The 26293-nt window shown below is 40.7% G+C and overlaps 1 protein-coding gene across 1 annotated transcript in view; it reads left to right on the top strand.

The window, feature by feature from the left end:
• Positions 1-26293, top strand: part of Unc5c (unc-5 netrin receptor C) — a 159128-nt gene that overhangs the window by 67024 nt on the left and 65811 nt on the right. The window contains exon 5 of the mRNA XM_033757760.1: positions 24589-24769. Within this exon, the coding sequence (XP_033613651.1) occupies positions 24589-24769 (181 nt within the window). The remainder of the gene's footprint in view (positions 1-24588; positions 24770-26293) is intronic.

Below are 26293 nucleotides of genomic sequence, written 5' to 3'. Positions count from 1 at the left end.
TGGACCCCAGTGTCTCCTGACACATGAGTCCTCTCATGTTCATGGCTGTGACTGCCAAAATCTTGTGGAAATTTGAATAGTTTCCTACTCAAACTCCCTTCCCCTCTTCCACAGATGTTAGACCTACACAGTGGTGGGAGGGCCTTGTCAGGAGCTTTTTACCATATTGTATAACATTCACTTAGCTGGAAGATAAGATATCAAGAAAATAAAATATCAAATATGTGTTATGAGTGCTTAGAATAGACATCAACACTTTTACACCAGCTGTTTACTTGCTTACAAAATCTAAAAGATAATATCAGAAATAAAAAACTATGTGAACTATAATGTAAATACAGCCAAAAGTCTACCACTGAAATTTCTGACAGGTGAACAGGCAGGTGCAATATCACAAAGAACTACTGTGACAATAGGAAAGCCAAAAAAGTGTCAACTGTGCCCTGCCAAAAAGGACAGGAAAACAAAATGTATGTGCTATCAGTGTAAGTAACACTTCTGCATAGGACATGCAGATATCATGAATATGCACCTGCCTATTCAACTGTCAGCTCACCAGTGTGCTCCTCAAATTTTTTTGCATAGTTCCCTGGGCAGAAACATTTTGTTCTCTTGTGGACTTCTTATGAGTTCCAGTCCTATTCCTCTAAGAAAATCTCTCCACAGTATTTTGTACTTGTTATTTTCTTTGTAAACTATCAACTTATCTATGCCATACATGTTTAGGATTGAGGAAGGCACAACTATTGGCCAGTGCTTTGTGTTTCAAGTGATATCGTAGTTGCTGCAAAACTCATCAACAACATGGACTCTGCCTTTGGGTTTGGTGTAAAATTTACCAGCTTGGGCTTCAGTTTTGTCCAGGTTTTCCTGTCAATTTTTCCATCATGGTTCAACATGGTCCAACACCAGAAGTACTAGGGTTTTCTTTCCATATACTAGGCCAAAGTTATATCTTTCTGAAATCCAAAGATAGTACTGTAGAGGTCTCTACTTTGAAATTGCAACATTTCCTTGGGAATGTCTGCTTTTTTTTTTTACATATAGCTCCTATCCTAATCAACTTGTGCTCTGTTAGCAAATGTAACAGCAATCAGAACCTGGTTAACCAATTGTCAACTGTCACATTGTGACTAGTTTAGGAGATGGGAGCAACAAGTCTCTTCACAACATCATTTGGCTTGTTACTATATGAAAAGACCTGGTGGCTGAGTTCCAGGATAAATTTATAAATTAAAAGTATATGTCTTTGCATCTATTGGAGCATATTTTTTATACCATACTTTGAAGGGTTTTTTTTGGCATACACTGCCTAACACTACCATGACCATAAAATGCTGCAAGATGTTCATCAATAGACATATATTCAGATGGTGTGTAAATTCCTTGACAATTTACTACAAAACTCAATGAGTGAATAGTAGCCAGATTATCAGTTTTTTGGTTTTTGGTTTTTTGTTTATTTGTTTGTTTGTTTGTTTTTCTTGGCAGGTGGTCTTGTCATCAAACCTCAGGCAATTGTTTTGTTTTGCTTTGTTTTGTTTTTTGAGACAGGGTCTTGCTTTATAGTTGAGGCTATGCTTGAACTTACTAGGTATCCCGGGCTGGTCTCACACTGGTGGCAATCCTCCTGCCTTAGCCTCCCCAGTACTGGGATTGTGGGCATGTGCAACCATGCCTGCCTAATCTCAGAGAATTTTGAAGGAACCTAAATCTCCTCAGTGTCATTTTTATTCTACAATAACCTCAAGACCACACCCACTGCTTCTCCATCCATCTTTCACATTCCTGTGATTATCATGAGAAAGCTCTGCTAAGTACAGCTTTCAGTTCCGCTAATAAGATGTCATAATAAACACATTTTTTAGTATGGCTATTGATGCACACAGAGAATTTTACTTGTATCTCATCATTTCTATATTTCACAACATCTTGTAACATTTCATCTGTTACAGTTTCCAAGATTGAATGGCAATGCTGGCATTCCAGCCAATAGGTTTCACCCCTGCCAAAATCCTTATTATACTTTTGGACCTAGTTTTAACCTTGGATCTTTCTATTTGGTACCATTTTGACCAGTAAAATATGTACTCATATTGCCGTTTTCTTTGTCAGCTGAATAAAGGAAGTCTTTACTCCCTGTGTCTGTATCAGTCAATTCTTGTTTCATTCATTCTCATAGGAACTTTGCCTCACATGGCTGTTGTTGAAATCATCATCATCATCATCATCATCATCATCATCATCTATGCATGAGTCACTTGATTCATTTTTAACTTCCTCTAAAACATGTAAATCTGATTTTTCATGTGCAGTTGTGCTGAATTAGGTTCCCAGTTTCTCCAGGTGCAGCTACTGTGAGCCTCATCCACATTCCAGTATGGTACATGGCATGTTTACATAACAGAAAAATGGTACGTGTGTAGTTTACTCCCCATAATGCCCAGGGAAACATAAAACCTGTTACATGGAGCATTGTGTGGGTTAAAATCTTGGTTTGACGCTTTTGCACATATGCACACACCTTGCCATTCATTGAACCAAGTGAGTAAACACTTCCTGTAACCCCCAGGCACCGCTACTGAGATGCACAGCAGGCTACTTTTATGCCAAAGTACAAATTTACAGTAGAAAAGTATGCAATGAGATTTTTTAACCCAAGGTAATATCCAGAAGGTAATGTAAATCTCTGCAGCAAGTCACAAAATGCTGCTGTCTTCACTCTGGTCATTCAAGTTACTTTTGGTCATTTGTTCTTTATGGTTCCAGGTAGTTTAATAGTCCTTGTGTTTTGTCCCACAGAGGAAGTTTGGGCAAAGGTTACTGTTAGTAGATTTATCTTTACGTAGTTCAAGGAAAGAAAATAATAGTCTCATAAAAGAAAGAGGCCAGCCCAGGATTCCTTACACTCCATCCTTCATCAGTGACAGTTTTGACTGAGAAGCTTTCCCAGTAGTTACTGGTTAAGAGAAACCACATTGTGTAGACATGAGGGACAAAGCACAAGAGTTTCGGAGTTCTAGACTTGGCAGCTTCCTCCTCTGGTCCTGTACTTCCTTTCTCTGTACCCAGGGATGTTATTAAAAGCATTTAGCAACTGCGTAAGTTACTAATGCAGGAGTTAAGCTCCTGGCTAACACAGGAATAGAACCCTGAGAGCCTTGTGTTATATCACACGTAATCCTTTTCACTTCGCAATCAGAGTAGCCCAGGAATCCAGCAAGTATGTGGGGTAATTAGTTATTTAACAGCACATTCAAAACTACTTCATACTACTTAATACCTGGTATGGGTGAATTAGAGTGACTGGCTAAAGGATAGCCCCCAATATACCACAGTTTTATATAGCTGTGATTTGTGTTGAAGTTTATCTGTTTATTCTGCTTATCTGAGGTGAATATGATGAGATTAATAAAAAAGACATTTGTCTTTAATATCAACAGATTATAGGTCATTTAGTAGGATCTCTAAGTATATTTAACCAAAGGAAAGGAGAGAGGCCTACTAGATTGATAGAGAGGCTGTGCTTCTATAAATAGAATTTTCTAGACAAAGAGTAATTTTCATCCTGGAAAATATGACTTATTGAACAAACTCATTATGGAGTGACAGAGTCTGGTAGTCTGAACCCTAAGAGCAGAATTCTAACCCTGTAGGACTAGGAATAAAAGGCCGCTAGAAGATACCTCAGTTCAAGGGTTATAGGGGAGGTTAATGATAATCCTATTAAAATTTGAATTTAAACTAGATGAAAGAAAGAAAAACTAATCCCAGAAATACTTGCTCAATATTTTTATAACACTTTTGTTAGGATCGAGCCACAGTATTTTTATAACACTTTTGTTAGGATCGAGCCAGAAATGTGATTTTTTTTTTCCATTTCTGGTGAGACATTTGTCTCTCTTTCAACAGACAAACCTGCTCTCCCATCTCCCTGAAGGAGAAAATTAATACACCCATGGACCAGGTGCTGGTTGCTCCAGTGGCTTAATAGCTGTGCTCTATGAAATTAATCCCTCTTTGCTCATTCTAGTTTATGCCTAGAAAACGTTGAGCCAGAAATACACTCTGAGATACTTTATTTCATCAGATGGTCCCTTTTGGAGAGCACTGGGATCAGAGTATCAATGGAAACAAGATTTGTTGGCACAGGAGGAGGAGCAAGACTGAATTCTTCACTAAAACCTGTGATTTGTTTCACCTTTAACAAGAGGATAATTGCTTCCCTAATTATAATTGAGCTATTTCTCATAGGAGTTTAATTGAAAGAACAGGGCACAATGTTCAACTTATTGACCCAGTTGTACTTAAAACAGTCATCTTATTTATCAACATTTGCATCTCTAATTAGCAAGTGGGAAAATATGGGATGAAGTGCAAAAGAACAGATTATCTGTGCTAAGTTTAGTTATGGTAAACAGGGCACAGACTTTTTGAAGCTGATCCCATCAAGGCACAAAGCTGTTGGCATCATAGGTGGTCTCCGTCCAACCGATTACTAATGTGGCCGCAGACGCTTTGCACCCAGAGAGCTGGCCACATCGTGCTGCCTTCCCTCATATCGGAACTTCATATGGATGAATTTCTTTGCAGGTGCATTGTCTCCCAAGCCAGGCTTTATTTTCTTTGTAGACAAAGAGATTCAAAGAGAAAAGTTTTAAACACTAATTTGAAGGGAGACATCGCCTTCAGTGCCCAGTAAGATCTGTTGGAATTTTCTCCTGGCATGTGTCTAGCAACAGGCAGGAGTACTGATGATGAGAATATCAGTCTTGAATTTCAAAAGAGTTTTCACAGATAGGACTAGGGTTCCCGACTAACAGTTCTCAATCTTTAAGAATCAGCATTTCTACCACCACTACTGTATCATGGTCACCCTTACACTTCAAATCTGCCCCTAAATATTTACAGAGCTCACCACAAACCCATATAACCTGTAAATTAGAGGTAATAATAAAAATAACAATATCAACATCACCTTTAAAAAAAAACCAGAAAAAAATAATAGGCCTTGTCTGACTTACATATTTGGGGTTTGATTTCTATACCTATGTAGTGGCTCATTCAAGACTATACTGAAAAATACAGGTTTAAATTCATCATCAATTTATTTCCTTAAAAATATTTAATATTCCATTTTATAGAAAAACCACATCTTCTTTATCCAGTTTCCAACTGATGGGCAAGTGGGCTGTTTCCAAGTTTTAGCTATTACAAACTGTGCCGCTATAAGCATGGGTGCACATACATCACTGTGATATGATTCTTTTAATTCTTTTGGAAAGATACCCAGCAGAGGGATGGCCAGGTCAAATGGAACCTCTAGTCTCAGCTCTTTGAGGTATTTCCATATTGATTTCCATAGTGGTTGCACCAGCCTGCACTCCCACCAACAATGGAGAAGGGTTCCTTTCTCCCCACAACCCTGCTAACATTTGTTATTGTGTGATTTCTTGATAGCAGCCATTCTTTGTGGAGTGAGGTGGAATCTCAGTGTTGTTTTCATCTGCATCTCTCAAATGACCAGTAATGTGGAGCATTTTTTCATATATTTACTTGCTGCTTTTACTTCTTTGTCTGAGAAATGTCTGTTCATTTCGGAAGCCCATTTTTGTAGAAGACTCACTGTGTTCCAGACACTCTTGTGTTTGCAAGAAATACAAGTCAGTCAAAGTCCCTAGAGGAGAGAAACAATAAACAAGAATACACATTGAAAAAGAGAAGATTTTCAGATAACTATGAGTTAAAGGAAACAATGTCATATGTGATGGTTGTCAGGGGTTGAGAGTCTCCTTAGAGTTCAAAGAAAAATTACCTGAAGAGATGCTGTTGGAGCTGATTCTGACTGACAGTAAGCACCAATTTTTAAAGCATCGAAGTCAGAACCCTCTAGGCAGCTGAAGAGGCAGGACATACCTGGAAGGAGCTGCTGTAGCTATGGGACTATGGAGGAGGCCAGGTATCTGAGACACAGGAGCAAGAGGAGCTCAGGAGGCCATTGAGTCATTCACTGGAGGGAGGAGAGGCTCAGGGATGTGCAGTCACCTCTGAGTGTGTGAAAACCCACAGAAGAGTTTAAGTAGGAATTGTCATGACATAATTTATTTATGTCTGTCTGTCTTTCCACCTTTAAAAGATCATTCTGGCAGCTGCATGGAAACACACTTTAGAAGTGTGAGAATGGCAACAGGACCACCACTTAAAAGAGAATCTTGCCATGACCCAAACAAGAGAAAATGGTTGTCTGTCCAGAGGTGAAAATAGAAGAGATGTGGAAAAGTGAAGATGTACAGTGTTTTGGTTTCAGTGAGAATTAGACTTTGAGTGGTGTATTTCACTTTGATTTTGCTAAATGAAGAGAATAGTTGTCCATTCAAGAGAAAGTTCCACAGACTCATCAGCATGCGTTTTTCTTAGTGACCTAACACCATTGACCAGCAGATCTCATCAGCCTGTAGTTAAGTTTGCACATGTAACCTCTGTCTCAGTGGTGCTTTGGCAACAGGCAAAGGCCTAGGCAATGACCACGATCACAGGGTGGGAGAGACTTTTACTTCAAGGTCTCGTATTTCTCCCAGAGCATGTCTCATGTTTCTTTGACATGTTCTCTTAGTGCAGAACTGCTTTTGGTGGTTCTTCATATGCTTACAGATGCTACTTAACAGAAACTCATTATGGGTAGAAAATGACAGTGGTAGAGAGCAAAAAGCCTGTACTTTCTAAAGATTGTCCAACTTAGTAGCTTGAAAACTTTTCATTGGTAGATAAGAAGAAAAGCTAAGAGTTACTTATCCCAAAATGCAAATCAACAGTTAAAATTGGTTAAGAATTAAGAATTAGTCATAGATTTGTCAAGCTATAGTCCTTTTTGTCTTTTTTTCTCTGAAAAGACTGACTGCCAAGGATACTTCTGTGCTATATTGTCCCCTAAGAAGGTAACAAGTATGAAAAATATTGTAAGAAGTATGAAAAATATGTGGAATGTTTACATTTTAAAAAATTTATTACAGTAAAAGACACATTCCCATTTATCCCTCTCAAAATATCTCCCTCAAATTGAACCCATTTTGCCCATCCTTCTTGCCACTTTCTGGAGCAGTTCTGGGAGCTCTCATAAGTGTTTTTAGTCATGTGTCGTGGCTGCCTTGGCATCCTAAATCAACTCAGAACATTACCTTTTACGGTCATTTTGACTTTGGGGAAGTGCCAGATGTCACATGGTGTCCGATCTGATAAATAAGATAATGAGGACTCAGCATGATGTTTTTCTGAACCTGCCTTTTCATGGGATAGTATTCAGCAGCAACTTTATCATAGTTTTGCTCACCCCACATAAAGACACTCATGAAAGAGGACTTCCAGAACTGCTTCATAAAACAGGAAGAGAGGTAGCACAAGTGTGTTCAAAGCAATGGGAACTATTTCGAGAGGGATTGATGGCAATGTCTTCTGTGTGATAAATTTTTAAAATTTGAACATTCACTGTATTTTTTGATCACCTCATATATAGTCATTCTACTTTAGATATTTTTATTTGTTGAACTTAATTTATTTGTTCAGTTACATTGCTGTTCATTCATCCATCTACATGTTTTTTTTTTCCTTTGTGGTCTAACTTAGAAGTTTTCAGATTTCAAGACAAGTTCACCTCCACAATATGGTCTATGTATGCTCAGCTTTCAAAAGCAATGAGCCAGACATATGTGCAATTAAAGGAGTCTTTTCCCAGCAGGAAAACAAATTCCCTTTCTTGGCAAATTCCTTCCCTTTGCAGAAGTTACAACTGAGCAAAATGTCACTACTGTTTCCACTTGCTTTTTGTGTTGTTGTTTTTTGGCTAGTTTTCACAATTGTCCAAAAATATCATTTCAATTTGCTTGAAGACTTAACATATTTTAAAGCATTGAAAACACCTGTACTTTTATAAACCTACTGAAAGATGCAAAGTGTACTGTATAATGGTCAACACAGAAGTGAATGAATATTTATTTTATGCCAGATCTGACAAGCAAATCTGTGCACAGCCAAAGTACCTTTCTTTCTTGGCAAGAGAGGACATCTAGCATGGCTCTCCCCAGTGAATGTTTTCTTGATTATTTGAAGCACCTATAAAAGACGTTCAGACGCTTATTGCCAATGTGAAAAGCAAGGACAAGAATAATGCTAGAATTTTAGGCTTAGGAGTAGTTGGAGCCAAATTCTACCTGTGAGAGTATATTGAAGGGTTATTAGCTACAGAGATCTTTCAGAATCGTTTAGACCTTGCTCTTCAAGGTGTGATACATAGATTATCCACATTTGTATGACCTGGGAGCTTTGTGGAATGAATCTCAGGCATGGTGCCAAACCACTGAATCAGAATCTGCATTTCAAGCAAGATCATCAGAACCAGGCTGCGGTGCTGGGCCTCACACCTGCAGGCATCGTGGAGTTGCCTAAGAACAGCCAGGAAATACTAATATGTGCGGTGCTCAAAATCCTGATTGAACAGGCGTGGTATGTAACCTGATTGCTGATTCTTTTTTAAGTACTGGAGATTGAACTCAGAGCCTTCTCCTGAGCTATATGCCTAATCCTTTATAGTTTTTGTTTTGCTATAGGGACTTGGCTGTATTGCCCAGACTGGTCACAAACTCAACAATCCTCCTGACTTAATCTCCCAAACAGCTGAGATTACAGGTGTTCATCTTGGAGGCCAGTATCCCAAATGATTCTAAAATGTAGCAAAATTTTAAAAGTGCCGATTGAGCTAGGCAAGGTAATCCTATAGTCTCAACTATTTAGAAGACTGAGGCAAGAGGATCTTGAGTTCAAGCCCAGCCTGAGCAGCATAAGGAGTCCCCATCTCAAACAAAACAAAACAAAAAGGAAAGGAAAGAACAAAAGAAAGAAAGAAAAGCAAAGAAGTGCTGCTGTAAAATGCAAGGTTAAAACAAACAAATACACAAAACCTTCAAGCATGTCACTTCTAAAGCAGTCAGTGAACTTGGCAGGCTCCCAGAGGCTGGCTAGCACTCCTCCGAGAGGCTTAGCCTGGCTGAGTGTGCATTTGATAATTGCCCCATGATCGCTTTTCCCATTTGTTTGATTAATGTACTTGAGTTTCCGTTCTTGTTGGTAGGCACACAGCATGGTCAGTTGTGTCATTTCTACCTCAGTGTTGTGACTTGACCATCTCAGTTTGAGAAGAACAGAGTGACCTATCTGATAGATGGAGACTTTTTGATAGATGTGGATTTTCTAGCTACTGGTTGCCAGACTCACTTTTCATCTTGGGTGGCATGTGGCAGTTTCCCTCGGTTAATTAGGACAAATGTGCCAATTATGATAATGTCTCTCCCGATACCAATCAGTGAATAATTAGACACAACACATCTGTCTTTCACAGGGGAGCACACTAGAAAAGAAAACTGCAAGGTGCTTTGTTCTTTATTATTGACATATATGATTAGACCATTCCTTAACCAAGCACTAAGCTGTCAGATCTGTGTATCAGAAGGGAAGGTATGCCAGTAGCTGCTTGGAGGACTGGGTTCTTCTCATTCTCAGCATGATCCTGACCAAATATGAACTATCTATGAAGAACTTCTGCAAAGAATTTAAGCAGGCTTTTCTTCCTTTTTAACAACAAAAAAGTCACATCACCCTGTTGGTAAAATGCAAGTACAGTATGTGATTTATTTACCTGAACTACAAAATTAAATAAGTTCTTAAGAAGAAGTATTTAAAGCTCTCAAAAAAATCCAGCTTTGTTGATAGAAATGATCACACTGAAAGAACTCACAAAACTGTAGTTGTATATAACTGTAGTTACATTAAAGTTATTGTAAGTGTATGTGCATCACCGTGTATGCCAATTTCTTATAATTTTTATCTCTATATTTCCATGTACCTCAGCTTATAAACTTAATTTGTTTTACGACTTGGGGGTAGATCGCTGTGTTTGTATTTGTTTGGAGAAGAGGGTCATGGTTGTGTGAGTACCCGATGCACTTTGTTAACTGAAGCAGAATTTGGCCAAATACTTCTTTTTGCAAAAAAGAAATGTTTGTGAACCGAGTTATTACTGTATTTGAATTTCAGAGCTTTCTGATTAATGGAAGATCAGTTTTATCTCCATTGCTATTTTTTTGGCAGTGCAGTCAATATTTCAGTGGCAGGGTTTCAGGGAGAGATGGAGTTGTAGCCAAACTGTTTCATAATAGAAGCAATTACTTCACCTTTGTGTTGATTCTAAAAGTGTGAAGAAAAATTTACAGAAAAATCAACATTATTTTTCTTGAAGGTAGGCAGAGCATACCCTAAAGATAAAGCTTTCAGTTTAGTGTAGGATTTAGCGTATATTTTTGCTACTAAATATGGCTCATATTCTGACTATTTAATAATATTCAACTTTGCACCTTTAGTATCTAAAATTCTCTTATCATTTGCTGTTATAGTGTCTCTTGAATACATTGTCTTGGTTGTTTTGTTAGCAGTTGTTCAGAATATGACTAGAACGTCAGATTACAAATTATTTTTCTTATTGTGACACTTAATTCCTTTTAAAAAGATGACTTCCAGCAGATATGTAATCTGTTTGGAAGTGATTTGCTATTACTGATGCCAGGGCCTGATATATGAATTAACATAGGGCATAGTCCTGCTCCTCAGGGCATGGGAAGGGTGAAGGACAGAGTAGGAGGTCACAGTTGTTGACTTTTTAAAAAATGTTACCACTCTGCCCAGAATTTGTGGGGGTTTTTGTTTGTTTATTTAGAGTAACACAGGGACATAATTGCATTTTAAACAACTCTTAATGGAAAAATTATGCATATAAATCAGCCCCCATTTCGCATGCTCCTACCTGTCAGAATAGAATTGGAAGTTGGGGAATTTTTCTCAGGAAGCCTAGCTTTTATGATGTCAGTGAGGAAGAGGGAGGCAGTGAGCAAGGGTGAGAAGACAAGTATGGGAATCAAGAGGAAATCGAGGACTACGATGTACCCATAGTTTGTAATGAGGTAGGCACAGGTAATCCATTGAGTGTTCACACATTTCATTCCATCTTCGTGAGTGGTATAAATGAAAAGCAAGCTTAAACTGGAGAATAGAGTATTAGGGGATGATGAGGTGATAGAGAGTTTTTGAAATATGAGCGTTGTTCAATGCTGGAGTAGCCTGAGCTGTTGAAAAATGATCTCCCTGCTCCACTGCAAAATTCCCCTTTCCCTGACGGTACTTACACAGTTGATAGTTCTGACTTTCATAAAATAGCAGCAACAGTGAAACTGTAAAACTATGCATCTAGGAACCATAAAACAGTTGTTCCTTAAGTCACACCACACACAAGCAATAGTTTTATATACCTTTTCTGGGACCACACAATACAGAATCAATATGTTTCAGGCCTGAAATTCATAATCGAACGCAGAATTACTCAGCTTCATTAATAAAATCATGTTAACAGAACCTAGGGACCTAACTACAGGATGGATCGCTTAAAGCCTTAACTCTCTCCTACTGCAAGCTCTGGAAGCCAGTCTCCTTATAGGGAGCTTAGAAAGCTGGCACCCTTTTTTCATACATTCACTAGAAGGAATTGTGGCTGTTTTCTGAAAAGAGGGCTCCTAACCACCACCTATAATTGTCCTTGCAGCGGTACTTTGAAAGTCAGATCTCTCTTAGATGTTTATTTGTTCCTGATTGGTACTATGGTTTTACCTCTTAATAGAATCACTAATGGGTACTGAACCATCACTGTTTAAAATACATTTATGTTGATAATGGCTTTGTTTGAGTTCAAGCTCATACTCGGGAGGAGACTAAGAAATGTATTGCCTCTCTCCAATTCTAGGTATTTTCCTTTCTATATCTCATTAAATCCTGCAAACCCCAAAGGATGAGCTTCCCTGTTGAACAGAAGGTTGTGATTCCAGGAGATTGTAGCTTGCTGATGCTGTTTGTGGGAGGGCTGGGATAAGAGCTATGTCTGACTCTAAAGCCCCTTTTCTCCTTTATAACAAAGCATCTTATTGACTGCACAATAATAGTGTGGTTCGTTAAAATGACAGAGATTGTACGTGGACTTACAGGATTGATTTTTATAAGCTAAGCAGGTAATTCTGCCTTTTAGGAAAAGTCATTTCAAAAGCATTATCCATTTTTTTAAAGTAGAGTACATGCTATTGTGTTGTGTATTGTTTGTGTCTGCACACACGTCATGAAATGCTGGAAAATCTTAGAACTTCAGAATGTAAAGGAGAAATTAAACTCAGCTTCAGTGTCTACTTCCTAACTCCATTATTTTAAAGGGAGACAACCGCGAGGACTGAGTTTATAGAGAAATTGACCTGTAGAGGTACAATGAATGATTCAGCACTTGTTATACTTTTCATATTTTTTGAGCCACTAGATGGAATTATCTGAAAAGTAATTAGAAATATGAATGGAGCTTAACAAAAATGAGGACCAAAGTTTATACTACTTGAGCTATCAGCCTTGCACGTTGAGGAAGTCACCCAGGGATGGTTGTCCGTAACCTGGCTGTATATATGGACACCACCGAAGGAGCTCTTAAAATCCTGTCTGGGACCCTCAGGAGACCAACCAAATCAGGACCTAGGCAGCTAAACATGACTCTAATGTACAGCATTAAGAAACAGTGAGATAAAATAGCAAGGGGATATAATGAAAGAAAGATCCCTAAGAAGGACCCAGTGAGAATGGTGGCTGAGTAAAGGGACCACCGAGCTTTGTAGAAGCACAGGTGTTCTGGTGTCCAGAAGAGCATCAGTCTCAGAGTTTCCAGGGTATTCTTTAGCACAGAGAGGTCCCCGAAGAGAAGATGCCATTGGATTTGGTGAGGGTAACTTGGTGGTTGGCTTGCTTTTAGGGTGGAAGGACATGTATATGTGTGATGTAGAAGAAAGGAAAAAATTGGGGGGAATTTTATGCCTTCTGACCTTTTCAATCTGTTGGGAAATTAAAAAAAAAAGATGCATACATCATCTACCCAGACAAAGGGAGATTATAAAATATTGAGTACTTTCTTGGTAACCCAGAGCCCCAAAATGAACAGGAACCCATTACACCTTCTGAGTGCAAAATTTCAGCAGTGTAGCACTGGGACTGTTTGGGAATGGTGCCTATACTTACAAGTTTGTGTCTTCTTGTGAATTGTCTCTCTTTCCTGTTTGCTAACACTTTTCAGTTAAATTAGATTTTACTTGTTTTGTCTCTTTGTGATTGAATATTGAGCAAGGATTCACAATGCAAAGATTGCCCGTTGCATTAGTCTGTCATGTTGTTGCTTATGTCCTGCTGCAGAGCACGCCACCTAACCACAGAATGTCCAGTTAGATTGATCTGCCTCAAGAACCGAGGTATACTACTAATTATGATAAGTAATTGTTTTGCATAAAGATAAAATTTGCATCATATAAAATACATCTTTTTATATAAAAAAAGAAGTTATCATCCTCCCCCAGTTAGCTCATCTGGCAATGTTTAAATGCCACTGCTAAAATGAGACAGGATAAAATCACTTTTATTTCTCTCAATTGTAATTCAGCTATTGGAACTCATCTATTCATTCATCAGTAAAAATGTATGGACTTATCTAGCTATGATGTCCCTCGGCTCTTTACTACTTCTGAGTTTTATGCCAAAAATCACCTAGGATCTATCATCAAAATGTATGTTCACTAACCTGGCATATTAGACCCTCCTTCAATTTCAATGAATGTAATAGATTCTAAAACAGATTTTCTGGTTTGCAAATGGATTTGTTACCTAGTTATTGCAGCCTCACTGTTTTCTCAACTAACACCCATTCTTCGCAATCACTCCCTTGTCTGATGCCCTGAGGTTTTTATGCTTGTAGACAATATCTGATGGTAAGATTTCAGCGCAAAAGATGCTGTTCTTTGAAAAAATAGAGGGCAGGTGCTTAGAGAAATTAGTTTTAAGAAGTTCAAGATATAAATACTGATCCCTTTAAAATATTTTTGTTTATGTATCCCTTAGAAACTTTAGTACTGCTGGATACTTGAAATTAGATTTAAAATCTTAGTTCAAATTTTTACTTGAATCCAGTGTAAAAACCTACCGCTGTCAAACTGCTCTTTACCTAATCCAAGAAGACCTCCCTGTTATTTATATGCCATGTTTTATAACATCTTATATGGCTTTAATTGTCATTTTACCAGGTCATTTGGATGTGAAAAGAAAAGATCGAATTAAAAGCTACTTATTCTTAAAGACATTTCAAGTCATTGTCCAAAATGTGGGGAGTAATTTTAGAAACTAAAAGAGACTTTTTTGATGCCCATGAAATTAAAGTACAGCCAGTCCTAGAATCAGCTCTCAAGGTGGACCTGCGCTTGTCCTATGAGTGTAGCCAACATCTCTTTCCTGAAGATTTCACTACTTCTCCGAGCACCAGCCAGAGGCTAGCACCACCCAAGTCCCGCCAAGGCTAGGATGTGTCTCGGTGTCCCAGCTTCTGTAGGCCACAACCTCATGATCTGGGTCAGATGTCAGAGCTCCAGCCTGGAGCATGTAGTTGCTTCCTTCCAACTTTGCACTCCATAGGCAAGAAGGAGTCTGGAGCTCAAGACTCCTGCATTCAGATCTGCACTCCTGTGCAAGCCTTGGAAACCTGTGAGTCTTCTCCATAAGCCTCATCTCATTTGAAAAATGAGCCTATACATACCCCCTTCTGAGGACTGTCCTGAGAAGCAGAGATGAAGTTTACAGAGTACACACCTGGGTGCCCGGTGTGCTCAATACAAACACCTCTCTTCTTTCTTTTCCCCCTTTCAATATTCTGCTTTTGGAAGATTTCTACTCCCTCAATCTGGGTCACAGTTCTTAGAGTTTGCTCTAGGGACTGCAGGGTGCCCTCTCTTCTTCTGTATTACGTCTCCTACTCTACCTGCCCCCAAGAATAGTAATTATTCTGTAACCACAGGGTGTGTCCCAAAATTCCGGCCTCAGCCCAGAATCCTGTGTGTGGGAGGAAGAAGTAGAGAAGAGAGCTCAGGGACAGTTATGCCGTGGGGAGAGGAGAGGGGCCTGGAAGGGAAATTCCATCCCCCAGGAACCTGGATAAAAGTGCTAAAGCCAGTGAGAGGTGTTCCATGGGGTGGGGTGGGGAGAGGCTGATGTCCCTGAGCAACAAGTGAGGAGGATTAACTCCAAGTTGCAGGAGAAAAGAAAGGAAAGCTCAGAGGATAGAGTGAAAATTAGAGGGTATTTATGGTTAGTTGAAGTAATAATAATAGCAACATATAAATTGCCTATTGCTCTTGACTTATTACCAAAGACAGTAGAGGATATTTTTCAGATTTTTTTGGATGAAATATTTTTGATCAAAAATTCTTTCTCATACTTTCAAAACATTGATATAGTAAGATTTCTTAGAACATAAAATAATTAGGTAATATTTATACAGGTTGATTAAAATTATATATTGTAATATCTGCCAAGAAAATGTATGCTAATGACATCTCTAGAATTATGGATTCGTGGAGTTTAACTGGAAATATGTATCCAGACTAGCTTATAAATAGGGGGGTCAATTTAATGCTCATTTTACACTTCTAGGGCAATTTTCTATAATACAAAAGTGTGTGGAGTGGACTTTGTACAGAATAAATGTCAGTGAATGATAAAAAGACTCAGATGTTATTCTGCTTTAGTTTTTAGATGAATATCATTTCCTTCTCATTTTTTAGAGTTGCTTAGATTTTTCTAAGCTCTTTTAGTGTATCCTTAATTCAATTTTAGTAATAATTTTAGTATATTTACTATACGCCAGGAACAATGTATTTAATGTATTAACTCATTTAATCCTTAACATTCTCATGAAATAGGAACTAGAATCATTCTCGTTTTATAAATAAACACCCTAACACATAATAAATCCACCAGAGGGAGGCACAGATAACCCTACAATGACAGTTTGGTTTCTAAAGCCATTCAGCCAAGACAAGAGCAGCCCCCTCAGTGGAGACTGCAGGAAATGCCTGTTAAAGTAGGATTCTCAGTCGCACACAATGGATTAATCAGTGCCAAGCATAACAGAACACGCAAATAGGTCGTCCTCATATTGCTTTGAAACTATTTTCATTACCTTCCTAAAGTCCTATGCCTTTTAAACACTAGAGTGAATTACATCAAATGTGCTCCAGATGACTGTGAGGGCTACAGCTGCTGAATCACAAGGACAGAGAGGAACAGAGCTGGCACCACCATAGCAGTGACACGTCATGGTTTATGGCCAGAACCTCTTATTGTTTTCTGAACTTCAACCTATTTTTCTTTCTTCTTGAATGTTTTATACATAGCTAAAAATAACATCTAACACAGAAAGACTTCTCTTGTGCATAAATCAGTTTGCTAAGTGGGAAAGATAGGGAGAAGGCCAGCATTGGGTAAAATCAAAAGAAAAGCATGGAATGACCAAGAAGGAACAGAACTTAGAAGCCTGTCCGGGGACTTGATTAACCAAGATTAGCTTACAAATAAGTAGGATGCCAGAAATTGAATTATTTACTTACTATTTGTCTTAGTTACTTTTCTCTTTGCTGAGACAAAATACCGAATACCAAAAATGAACAGAGGAAAAGTTTACTTAGCTCAGTTTATGGAGGTCAGTTCAAAGTTGGCTGGCTCCAGGGTAGGGTGGTGTGGCAAAGGGGGAGACAGTTCATGGTGGGCAGAAAGTAGCAAAGCAAAAGGCAGCAAGCAGCAAAGTAGCAAAACAGCAAATGAAGACAGCAGCCCCCTTTCTGTCTCTTATATTCTATCCAGGTTCCGGGCCCTTAGGACAGGTAGCACTCACCCTGAGTGTGAGCCTTCCCATTATCCACTCCCAGAAGTATGCCAAACCAACCAGTAGACTAATTTAGTAATCATACACCCTAGATCCAGCCACCTCTGAAAAGCCTCATCTCTGACATGAGGATCTTAGGGGAACATATAGACACAGCCATAACACTATTCAAAATACACACACACACACACACACACACACACCCAGCACAAAACACTCTGTGTTCTTGTAATTTTTATGTATAACGTATGTCAGGAGGCTCACTCTGGAATCACTCCACATGGGAGAGTATTACTTTAGCAGTGTCGGTTTTGTGACATTACATGAAAAGAACTTTAAAATTGTATGTTAGGGTTTTATATTAACTTGAGAATTTATATAATCCTATCAGTGAATTATTCTCACGCAATGTCTTCCCTTCCATAAGTTCCTTTAAGGTTTCAGTAATGCTTTGTTATTTTTGTCTAAGCCAAAATAGTAACAAATGCATTTTAGCACACAGCTTTGCACTATCCTTTTTTATCAATATTCATGTTCAGTTCTTAACGTTAAGATAAAGCTGGTCTAAGAAACACAGAGATCATTAAGATTTGTTTTTAATATATCAAAACCTTTAAAGGGAAAAAATCATTCTTTTCATGGAAATAGTGGGAATTTTGAGCAACTTCGCTGTTGCTGAAGCCATGCTGTGCGCTCTAGGTTCCTCATACAGTCACAAGTCTGAACTCCGCAACCTGTCAGCCCTCACCTCCTTCTCTGCCACCTCTGTGCCTGCAATACGCACAGGTTCCAAGCCCGAGACTGCCGATGATGCCCTCCTTCCCACATGCATTGCCCTGTAATCCTCGCCCTCTGTCCCTTCAGATTGCTCCCTGGATCCATTCTGTGTCTGTGTATCTCATGGCAAGTGCCCGCTGACTGGGGTCTGGCTTCCCACATGGCTCCTTCTAATCCATTCTAACAGTTTTTAACCCATCACGTCATTATGCATCTTCACCTCTTACCCTTCATAAGCTCACAGGAAGTGCAGGAAGGTAAAGGCCAAATGTGTTAGCTCGCTGCCGGGTCCCTTGGTGACTTCCCGAAAGCCAGCCTCTCCATCCTTGCTGTGCTCTCTGCCTGTGTGCTTTATCTCAGGTAGTCCAGGGCTCCGACTCCTCATGCAGCTTCAGTGCCTGTGGCCAGGCATCCTCTCCCCAAAGTGTCCCCCGCGCTCCCATGTCCCCCTTTCTACTCACAAGCTGAATCCATCCTCAAAATGCCTTTAAGAAAATGGCCTCTTTCCACATAATTTAGGCTCGTGTTACCTCCTCCATCTCGTCCTGTCTGCCACACTGACACCTTGTGCATGTAGATTTTCATTCTTATCCGGGGAGTTCTACATCCAGCACCAGGCGCAGTGCCAGGCACGGTAGGTACTCAGAGCTGTGGAACTGAATTGAAATCACAAGATGTCAAACTCTTTATTGCTTGGACATTAAATTCATAGAAAGTTGTGTTGCAAGCTTGGGTCCACTATGATCACTTAGGTCCTGTGTTTACTAGGTGAACATTCATAAAAATTATCCAAACACATCTACAGCAGATATATTCATATAAAGTGAACTAAAAGAACATGCCACTTTCAAAACTGGACCATGGGACAATCTCGATGCCTACCTAAGTAGCGGTGAAGCATGGGTATTGACCAGCATAATAGTAGAAGCTCATCTCATGGTTTCACCAATGAGTCTACTTAGAGACCAAAGCAGGTTACTCTCAAAAGTGTAAGATATTTCGGTTCTTAATCCCAGATGGATCAGCAGTCACAGCTAACCTAATTCCAAAGGATGAACTTGATTACAAGAAATATTTAAAATGACCCTCACTAAATACACTTCTTAGTAACTTTGACAGTCAGTGCACCAAGCTTGGAGAGGCCTAGAAATGTATGTAATAGATTTAAATGCACTTCATGTCATGTGTTTTGTTTGTGCATTTACCAAATGCTACATACCTGCTATGGGCCAATTCTAGGCCATGAGAATATAACAGTGGTTAAGGAAAGGGTGTAAGCTGAACAAGCCCATGGAGCTTACATTCTGGAGAAGACTAATAACTAATAAATACAATTAGTAAAATAAAAAGTGAAAGAGATGGTGATATTTTCCATGGAGAATACAGAGGAAGGTGTGATAGGTTGGAGCAGAGGCAGCAGGAGAGGTTGCAGTTCCAAAGGGTAATCAGCAAATGGCTGACTTGGAATGTGACTTGGATCAGAGACCAGAAAGAGGAGCAGAGGCAGAGCAGGTGGGAACCCAGGGAAAGGTTATTCCATGCAGACTCATAGGCAAGCTCTAAATCCCACATGAGAAGTACCCCTGATGTGGCTAGGGTGGCAGAGGAGCCCGACAAAGAGACAGAGAGAATGAAGAGGGCAGCTCAGAGGAGCCTGGAGTGCTGGTCATTTGGGGTCCTGGGCTTGGAAATAGTGAAGGCTTTGGCTATGACACTGAAGGACCTGAGGAGCCATTGAGGGTGGGAAATGTGGTGCAGTATGGTTTGACTTGGGGTTTATGGATCACCCTAACTATGGGTATTGAAAATAGAGTCAGAACTCGTAGAAAGGGCAGAATATAAGACAGAGATTTCTTGCCATAATGTAGAAGAAAAATGATTGTGACTTAAACCAAGACAAAGGTGGTAGAGACAGGATAAAATGAGTCAGATTGATAATGTGCTCCTCAACAGAGAATGGGCAAAGAGTGAGTGAGAATCAGGTGAACACTAAGTCTGAGGTTTTGGTCTAAGTAACAGGAGGGCTGGAGTTGGCCTGAACTGAGCTGCTAAGACTGCATGAGGAGCAGCCTTGCACAGGCCATTTGGGAGCCTGCTGTTAGACAGTTGAGTGGGGTTACAAGGACATGGTTAGATATATGAGTCAGGAGTTCAAGGGTGGAATCTGGGCTGCAGATAAATTTAGGGAGACACTGCATGAGATTGGATTAGCTCACCAAGGAAGTGAAGACAGAAAAGAGAGCACAGAGATCCAAGGACCAAGCCACAGAGTAATATGTTAGCCCAAGGAGGTGCTGGGGGACAAAGTGGGATGGGGTAGAACCTGGACGGCGCCACATCCAGAGAAAACGAGTCCAGCCGAGAGGAACCAAGGTGGCCAGATGCTGCTGAGGTGTCCAGGAGAGCACAAGGCTCCCATCAGCACATTAACAGATAATCAGTGACTCAGAAGAGAGTCATGGGGTGGGGTGGGGTGGGAGTGGAAGCAGGCACAGGCTAGAATTGATCCCAGTTAGGTGAAGGGGATGAGGACTGAAAAGAGTGGCTGTAAAAAGCAGTTCCAAGGAGTCTTTTTTTTTTAAGTTCACTTTTATTGAATCAGAAACATTTCTTACACTTTGGGTTTTTTTAACTTATTAATTTTATTGGTACATTTAATGTCTATGATACAATGACATTTATTGTTGGAAACTTGTACCTTTACATAATCCATCTTGGTTCTTATTTTTTCCCCATTCCCCTGCCCTCCCTTCAACCCCTCCCTTCCTGCCAATCTACAAGGAAAGAAGGGAATGGAATGAATATGAGAAAATGAAAAATAAAGGAGTCTTATAAGGCAAGCAGGGAAGTGCCGGATGACCAGAGACAAAAATGGGTGGGACGCATCTTAAATCGTGAGGAGTAACAGTCTAGTCTGCCTGTGTTTTTAGGGAAACATAATTCGGTATTGAGGTAATTCAGGAGTCATGACTTAGTAGACAGAATTTGTGGGACTTGCCCTTGAGGAAGAGAGGGGTAACAAGGCAGAGCACAGATCAGAAGTGGCACATGGGACACGGAGACAGCCCACCCTAGGGATAAAGAGAGGGTGCACGAGAGGGTGGGTTGGTGGGGCTTGAGAGCTTTGAAGATCTCTCGTTTGCTCAGTCACAGGAATCTCTCAGCTGACAGTGGGGATGGAGGGAGAGTAGTGTTTACAGCCAGGAGAATGTGAATGGGTGATAAAAAACTGGAGTGTGACTTCTGGGCAGAATGAAGAACCCACTGGTGTTCTGTTTTCATGAACTTAGGACGAGCCCATTCAGTTGGCTGAATTCAGCCCCGTCTCCTGCCCAGGACAGACACAGTCTGGCCAAGTAGGTGCCGGGAGAGCAAGTTGGGTGCATTGGGGTACAATGTGAGGACTGCTCATATCATTCACACTGACTGGGAAGGAGGAGAGAGGTGACAGCCGGTGAGGAGTAAAGTAGGTGAGTAAAATGGCCTGTCGATGTGGATGAGGGTCGTTGGACTAGGACTACTAGAAAATTTAGCGGGAAAGACAGATGATAGTAAGAGGAGCAGGTGTTTGAAACTGTTTGTGGAGAGGTTGCAGTTAATGGTAAGGACAAGCGTTAAAGCGGTGCTTCTCACACTTCAGAGTGCGCATGAATCATTTGCAGTTCCTGTGAGGCTGCACACTTCCGGTCTGCGTTTCTGTCCAGCTCCCAAGGTGATGGTGATCTTGTTGAAAGACCACAATGCAGCACTAGGTGACAACCATTTGGCAGGATTAAAACTACTGACCTCTTTAGACCATGCCATCACAATTCCTTAGGGTCAGACTTAGGTTCTCTCAGTTGAACTCAGAATTATCCCTATTAATGTTCTCCAAGTTGTTCTGTAGTGAGGCCAGGGTTGCAAACCCCGGCCCAGAACTATGACCTCAGGGGCCAAGACCACTATGGGAGCTGGGAGGGCCTGCACCTGAGCACTGAAATATTGCAAGTGTCATCCTTCTGGTTATTCAAATAATCAGAGATCAAACTGGACTGTGAGCCTGCAGATAATTACAATGTGGAAAGGCCATGGTATCTGATGGAATGGGACTGAAAGCAAAGGTGTTGAGAGAATGGTCTGGAGTAGACGGTGTGGAAGATAAAGAACGAAATAGAAGATAATAGAACACCTGGAGATTTTTGCAAGTGGGGAGGGATGGGAAGAGTGAGGTGGGAGGGGAGAGAGAGGGAATGTACACAGAATTGAGATGTATTCTGTACCTGTGCCTGCTTCCCGTGATGCATGCAGTCACCGTGTACTGCAAACATGTGCTTAACGAAAATGAAGACAGAAAAACCAAGAACACTTGACCCTTCGTTAACCCTCAGAACTTAACCCTCAGAATCCTGGCCTGAGTCCCAGGCCAGGTAAATGAATCATCTACGACTTGAGGAGGACTCCGGAAAACATTCTGCCACTGAATCCACCGGGGTTTACATAAAGGAAAAGGTGAAGTAAATAATCCAGAAAGAGGTTGAAATCTGGAGGATTTTGCTGGCTTCCTAGCAATAAGAATAGATTTCAAGATGTGGTAGCGAAGGTGGGCAGCCCAGCCAGGGATCAGAGCATGGGAGGCTGGGCAGGCTCCCAGAGGGAAGAGTGTCAGGGCGGAGGTGAGGTGTTCCCCCAACACTAGTGAGAGATGGCCAGGTAAAGTGTGACTTTGCATACGAAAATGTAAGGATCGGATATATAGCAGTCAGTTGTGTCTTTTGTCCAGCGCACACACTGAACTCTCCTCCATGTGATAAGCTTTTTAAATAAACAAGTGGTTTGAGATGTCTTTATGTCAACTATGATAAGGATTACATCAGTGTTGTTAAACTAATATCACTTACAGAGAAAACATCATTTTGAGCGGCCATGATTTAGAAGCAAATCATGAGCAGAGTCCTCAATGCAGCAGTCTCTTAAGGAAGTGTTCCCGGGACAGCTTGGAAAGCTGGCACAGCAAACAGGAGAGAGAGGAAAAGCCAAGTCATAGTTAAATGTAGGTAAAACCTCAAGGACAGAGCTTCACCCCACCCCCAAGAGGGGAGCTCTGAGGAGTAAGAACCCAGGTTCGGACCCAAGCAGACAGAAGTGTATTTCTGTACCCATTGGTCAGTGGCTAAATAGAGATGTTAATAGGGTGTTGTGAACTGCGAGGTATTTCCAGCACTAGAGGATCCAAGAGTCTGAAGGTTGGCCTCAGAGTAACAGGAGTGACTGAGAGATAAGCATGCTGAGCACAAACAAATAGAAAGAATCGAACCCTAACTGACAGGACCCTAGTGGTGCCTTCTAGGTGCAGAAAGCTTTCTTGAGGGTGGCACCAATAGATAACCTAGGAAAAGATTTAATTGGGGAATATAAATCTCAACTTTCAGTTATGGTCAAGGTGATTTCTGACAATATACCTCTTACTTCCTTCCAGGAAGGTTTTTGTTTTGGGGGGTTTTTTTGTTGTTGTTGTTTTCTTTTTCAATACCAGGGATCAAACTCGGGTCCTTGTGCTTGCAAGGCAGGCAGCAGACAGGAAGGTTATAGTCACCTTCAGGGCCAGACTTTGAGAAAATCCAGGTCAGAGGAACGTGTAGTTCCTATTTGAAAATAAAGTGCATTTTTCAAAAATCCATTCTCTTTCTCAGTGCCATGAGTGCAAATATCAAGAATGTTTATTTTGAAATTTACATCATTACAGTTGCTTTAATCCACCTCCCCATCCGTGTCTGTATTTTCGGATTGTGGTTGCTTTTTGTTTTTCCCTTTACACATTGGGCTGTCTTTGAAGGATTAGAGGAGCATTATTTGAGAGTCCCTGCATTAGTCAAAATTTAGAGCTGTGCTATGTCAACCCCACTGACAGATTTAGAGATTAATTTCTAGACTCTTGCAGTGCTGGAGAAGCTCTTTAAGATTTTGAAAATGGCAACAATATTGACTCCCTACCACTAAAGGTTACTTGTATCCATAGCCACTCTAATGCAAAAGGAAAGCTTAAGCGTGGTAAATATCAATGTTGTTTTGCTTTATGGGAAAAAAAAGTACATAGGAAAAAAAACTACATAGGAAGAACAAAAGAAAAGCTTTGTCTGGATAAAAAAAATATAGTTTACTGTCCAGAAGGACAGCTTGTACAAGTATATTTCCCTCCTTTATTTAGCCAGAAATAAATCATTAATGCTAAATTGATATCATTAACATAAAAAACAATAGTTCATCAGCTTTGAGAAATAGTCTGTCCTAGATCATGTTCTCCAAAGCAAGCATGAGGCCAAGATTTGAAGATGGTGGGGGAGAATATTTGTATATTGAGGGAGATTGGAGTTTGATTTACATGGTATTTGGATATACTGAGGGTTGATAGAAAACCTTTTTTTCCCAAATATTTTGGCTTAGATGCCTCTCCAGAGATGTGATTTGCTGCATTTTAAAGCCTGTGCATTTTCAGGAAAATTTAATCCATATGTTTCAGTGAGCAACATGTAAATTATAATCATCCAAATGTTGTATTTTTTTAATTTGAGCTCCACAATGTCTAAAATACCTTTGTGGAGCTTTCTTATAGTACTTATATCCTATTCTGAAAAGCAGCAGGTAAGTTGCCAAGAGTAAACAAATCAAATAGCAGAAGATTTGAGTTCAGTTTGAAATGTTGGCCCGTTATTTTTTACTGGATTCTGCGCTTGGCGGTGCACAGTCCCTGTTCCTGCCCGCTGGGCAAAATGAAAACAATTTCAACACTGTTTTTCCCAACTGGTTCGTTGACATTTGAGAATAATGTCGTGCAGACAGGATCGGCACGTTTGGCAGGTGAGTGGTACTTCTCGTGACCTCGGAAAGTCACCTCCCCTGTTCCGCAGAAGTTCAGAGCGAGGATAATGTCGTACAGATTCCATAGCACAAGACAGACAAGAAGCTGTGGAGGGAGGCTCATCGGGAATTCACTTGGGTTTCTCCTGCCTCTTTAGGTAGAATGGCTGAAAAATGAAGACATAATCGATCCCGTTGAAGATCGGAATTTTTATATTACTATCGACCACAACCTCATCATAAAGCAAGCCCGCCTCTCAGACACTGCAAATTACACCTGTGTCGCCAAGAACATTGTTGCTAAGAGAAGAAGCACGACCGCCACTGTCATAGTCTACGGTGAGTGAGCTCGGGGGCTTAATCCGTTTCACCTCACACTGCAGTTTCTTCTTGGAATCAATTTTAATGTTGATTTATTAGAATTTCAAGTGAGAGGCTGCTTTTCAAAGCACCGCTGCTGCTCCTTCCAGTGCCCCCTAGAGTCAGTGAGGCCATGTATGCTGAAGGTCACAATTTTTTATATGAAATTCATATATGTTGCCTACAAAAATTCCGGAAACGGGAATTTGAAGAGAAAAAAAAAAATTTATGTTCCATTGTTTGTCATGTTCCACAAATGGAATGCCTGGCGTAAATGGGTTAATTGCATCCCCAACCCACCCAAGGAAGACTGGGCTTAGAAACCGCTGCCCCTGACCCTCAGCTTCTAGGAAAGTGGAGGTGGCCACCAAGGGCCTGCTGCTTCCCAAGCCCTCGCCTCTGCTCTGCACCGCCGAGGTCCAGGTTGCACGCCGTAGAGGCGCAGGTGCTCAAGGCAGCCTGCTGATGTTTCTGTGGACAGAGTTTGGCCCCATGGTGAGGAGACCTTTGGAAATCTGGAGCTCACCTGTTCCCGAACACATCTGGGCAATTTAACCTCAGTAGAATAGGCTTTGTCTGAGGCAGCCAGAGCGGTTGGAAGGGTGTCTACGGTCCCGTCACTCTCGGCTTCACAATGTGGCAAAGCCCTATGTGAGAGCTTCTCCAGGAAGCTCCTCCCCGCTCTCCCTCCTCATCTATCTGTGACTGCTGCTCAAATGCCAGCCGGTTGTATGTGGGGAGGCCTGTGTGCTTCTTTCTCCCTGTGCAGGTCAGCAGTCAATGTCTAGTCATTTTACACATGGTTCCCCCTCCTTGCCTAACTTTACAGCCTTTTCTAGACTGAGACGCCAGACCATGTATTTATACACTTACCACCATATTAGAAGCGTAAGGGTCCTCACAGAGTTGATGACTGATAGTCACAGAAAATGACACCAACCCTAGAAGGGTGTGAGGTGGTGCCCCCTGCAAAATGGTGGGTCCAGGCCTCCCATCGCCAAAGGGCATGACGGGGCCTGGCAGTCCTGCTTGTACTCACAGGCCTTGGGCTTTGATGGGCTATGCAGGAGGGACAGGAGCCATGACTGTCTGGCTGCAGAACTCAATGTGGGTACCAGAAGAAGTTCAGAATCATGGAACCCCAAAACATGCTGTTCTGGATTACTGACTTTTTTTTGGAGGGGGAAGTTAAACCACTTTAAAAACAGCATGTGCATGTGCAAGACCACTCTGGCCTTTCTTCTTTTTGTTAAAAGCAAAAAACTGAGATTCTCATGTGAAAGATGCCTCTCATATACTAGAAGGAAAATAACATTCTTATTGTTAAGGATTGGAAGTTGAGATGAAAAGAATGCTGAGCATAACTTATTAAAATAACTCTTAATCTTTCAGCCTTATCACATAATTTAGTTACATTCTCAAAACTTATACTTTTGGTCCAATTCAGCATGAAAGTGCTCAATTCCAGCCATCTTTAGATCATCATTTCTTTACGAAGATTCC

Source organism: Fukomys damarensis, unplaced genomic scaffold, assembly GCF_012274545.1.
Source record: "Fukomys damarensis isolate Sample0158 unplaced genomic scaffold, DMR_v1.0_HiC HiC_scaffold_32, whole genome shotgun sequence".
Classification (NCBI taxonomy): Eukaryota; Metazoa; Chordata; class Mammalia; order Rodentia; family Bathyergidae; genus Fukomys; species Fukomys damarensis.
Note: the sequence above shows the minus strand (reverse complement) of the source record. Positions and strands in the feature narration are given on the sequence as shown.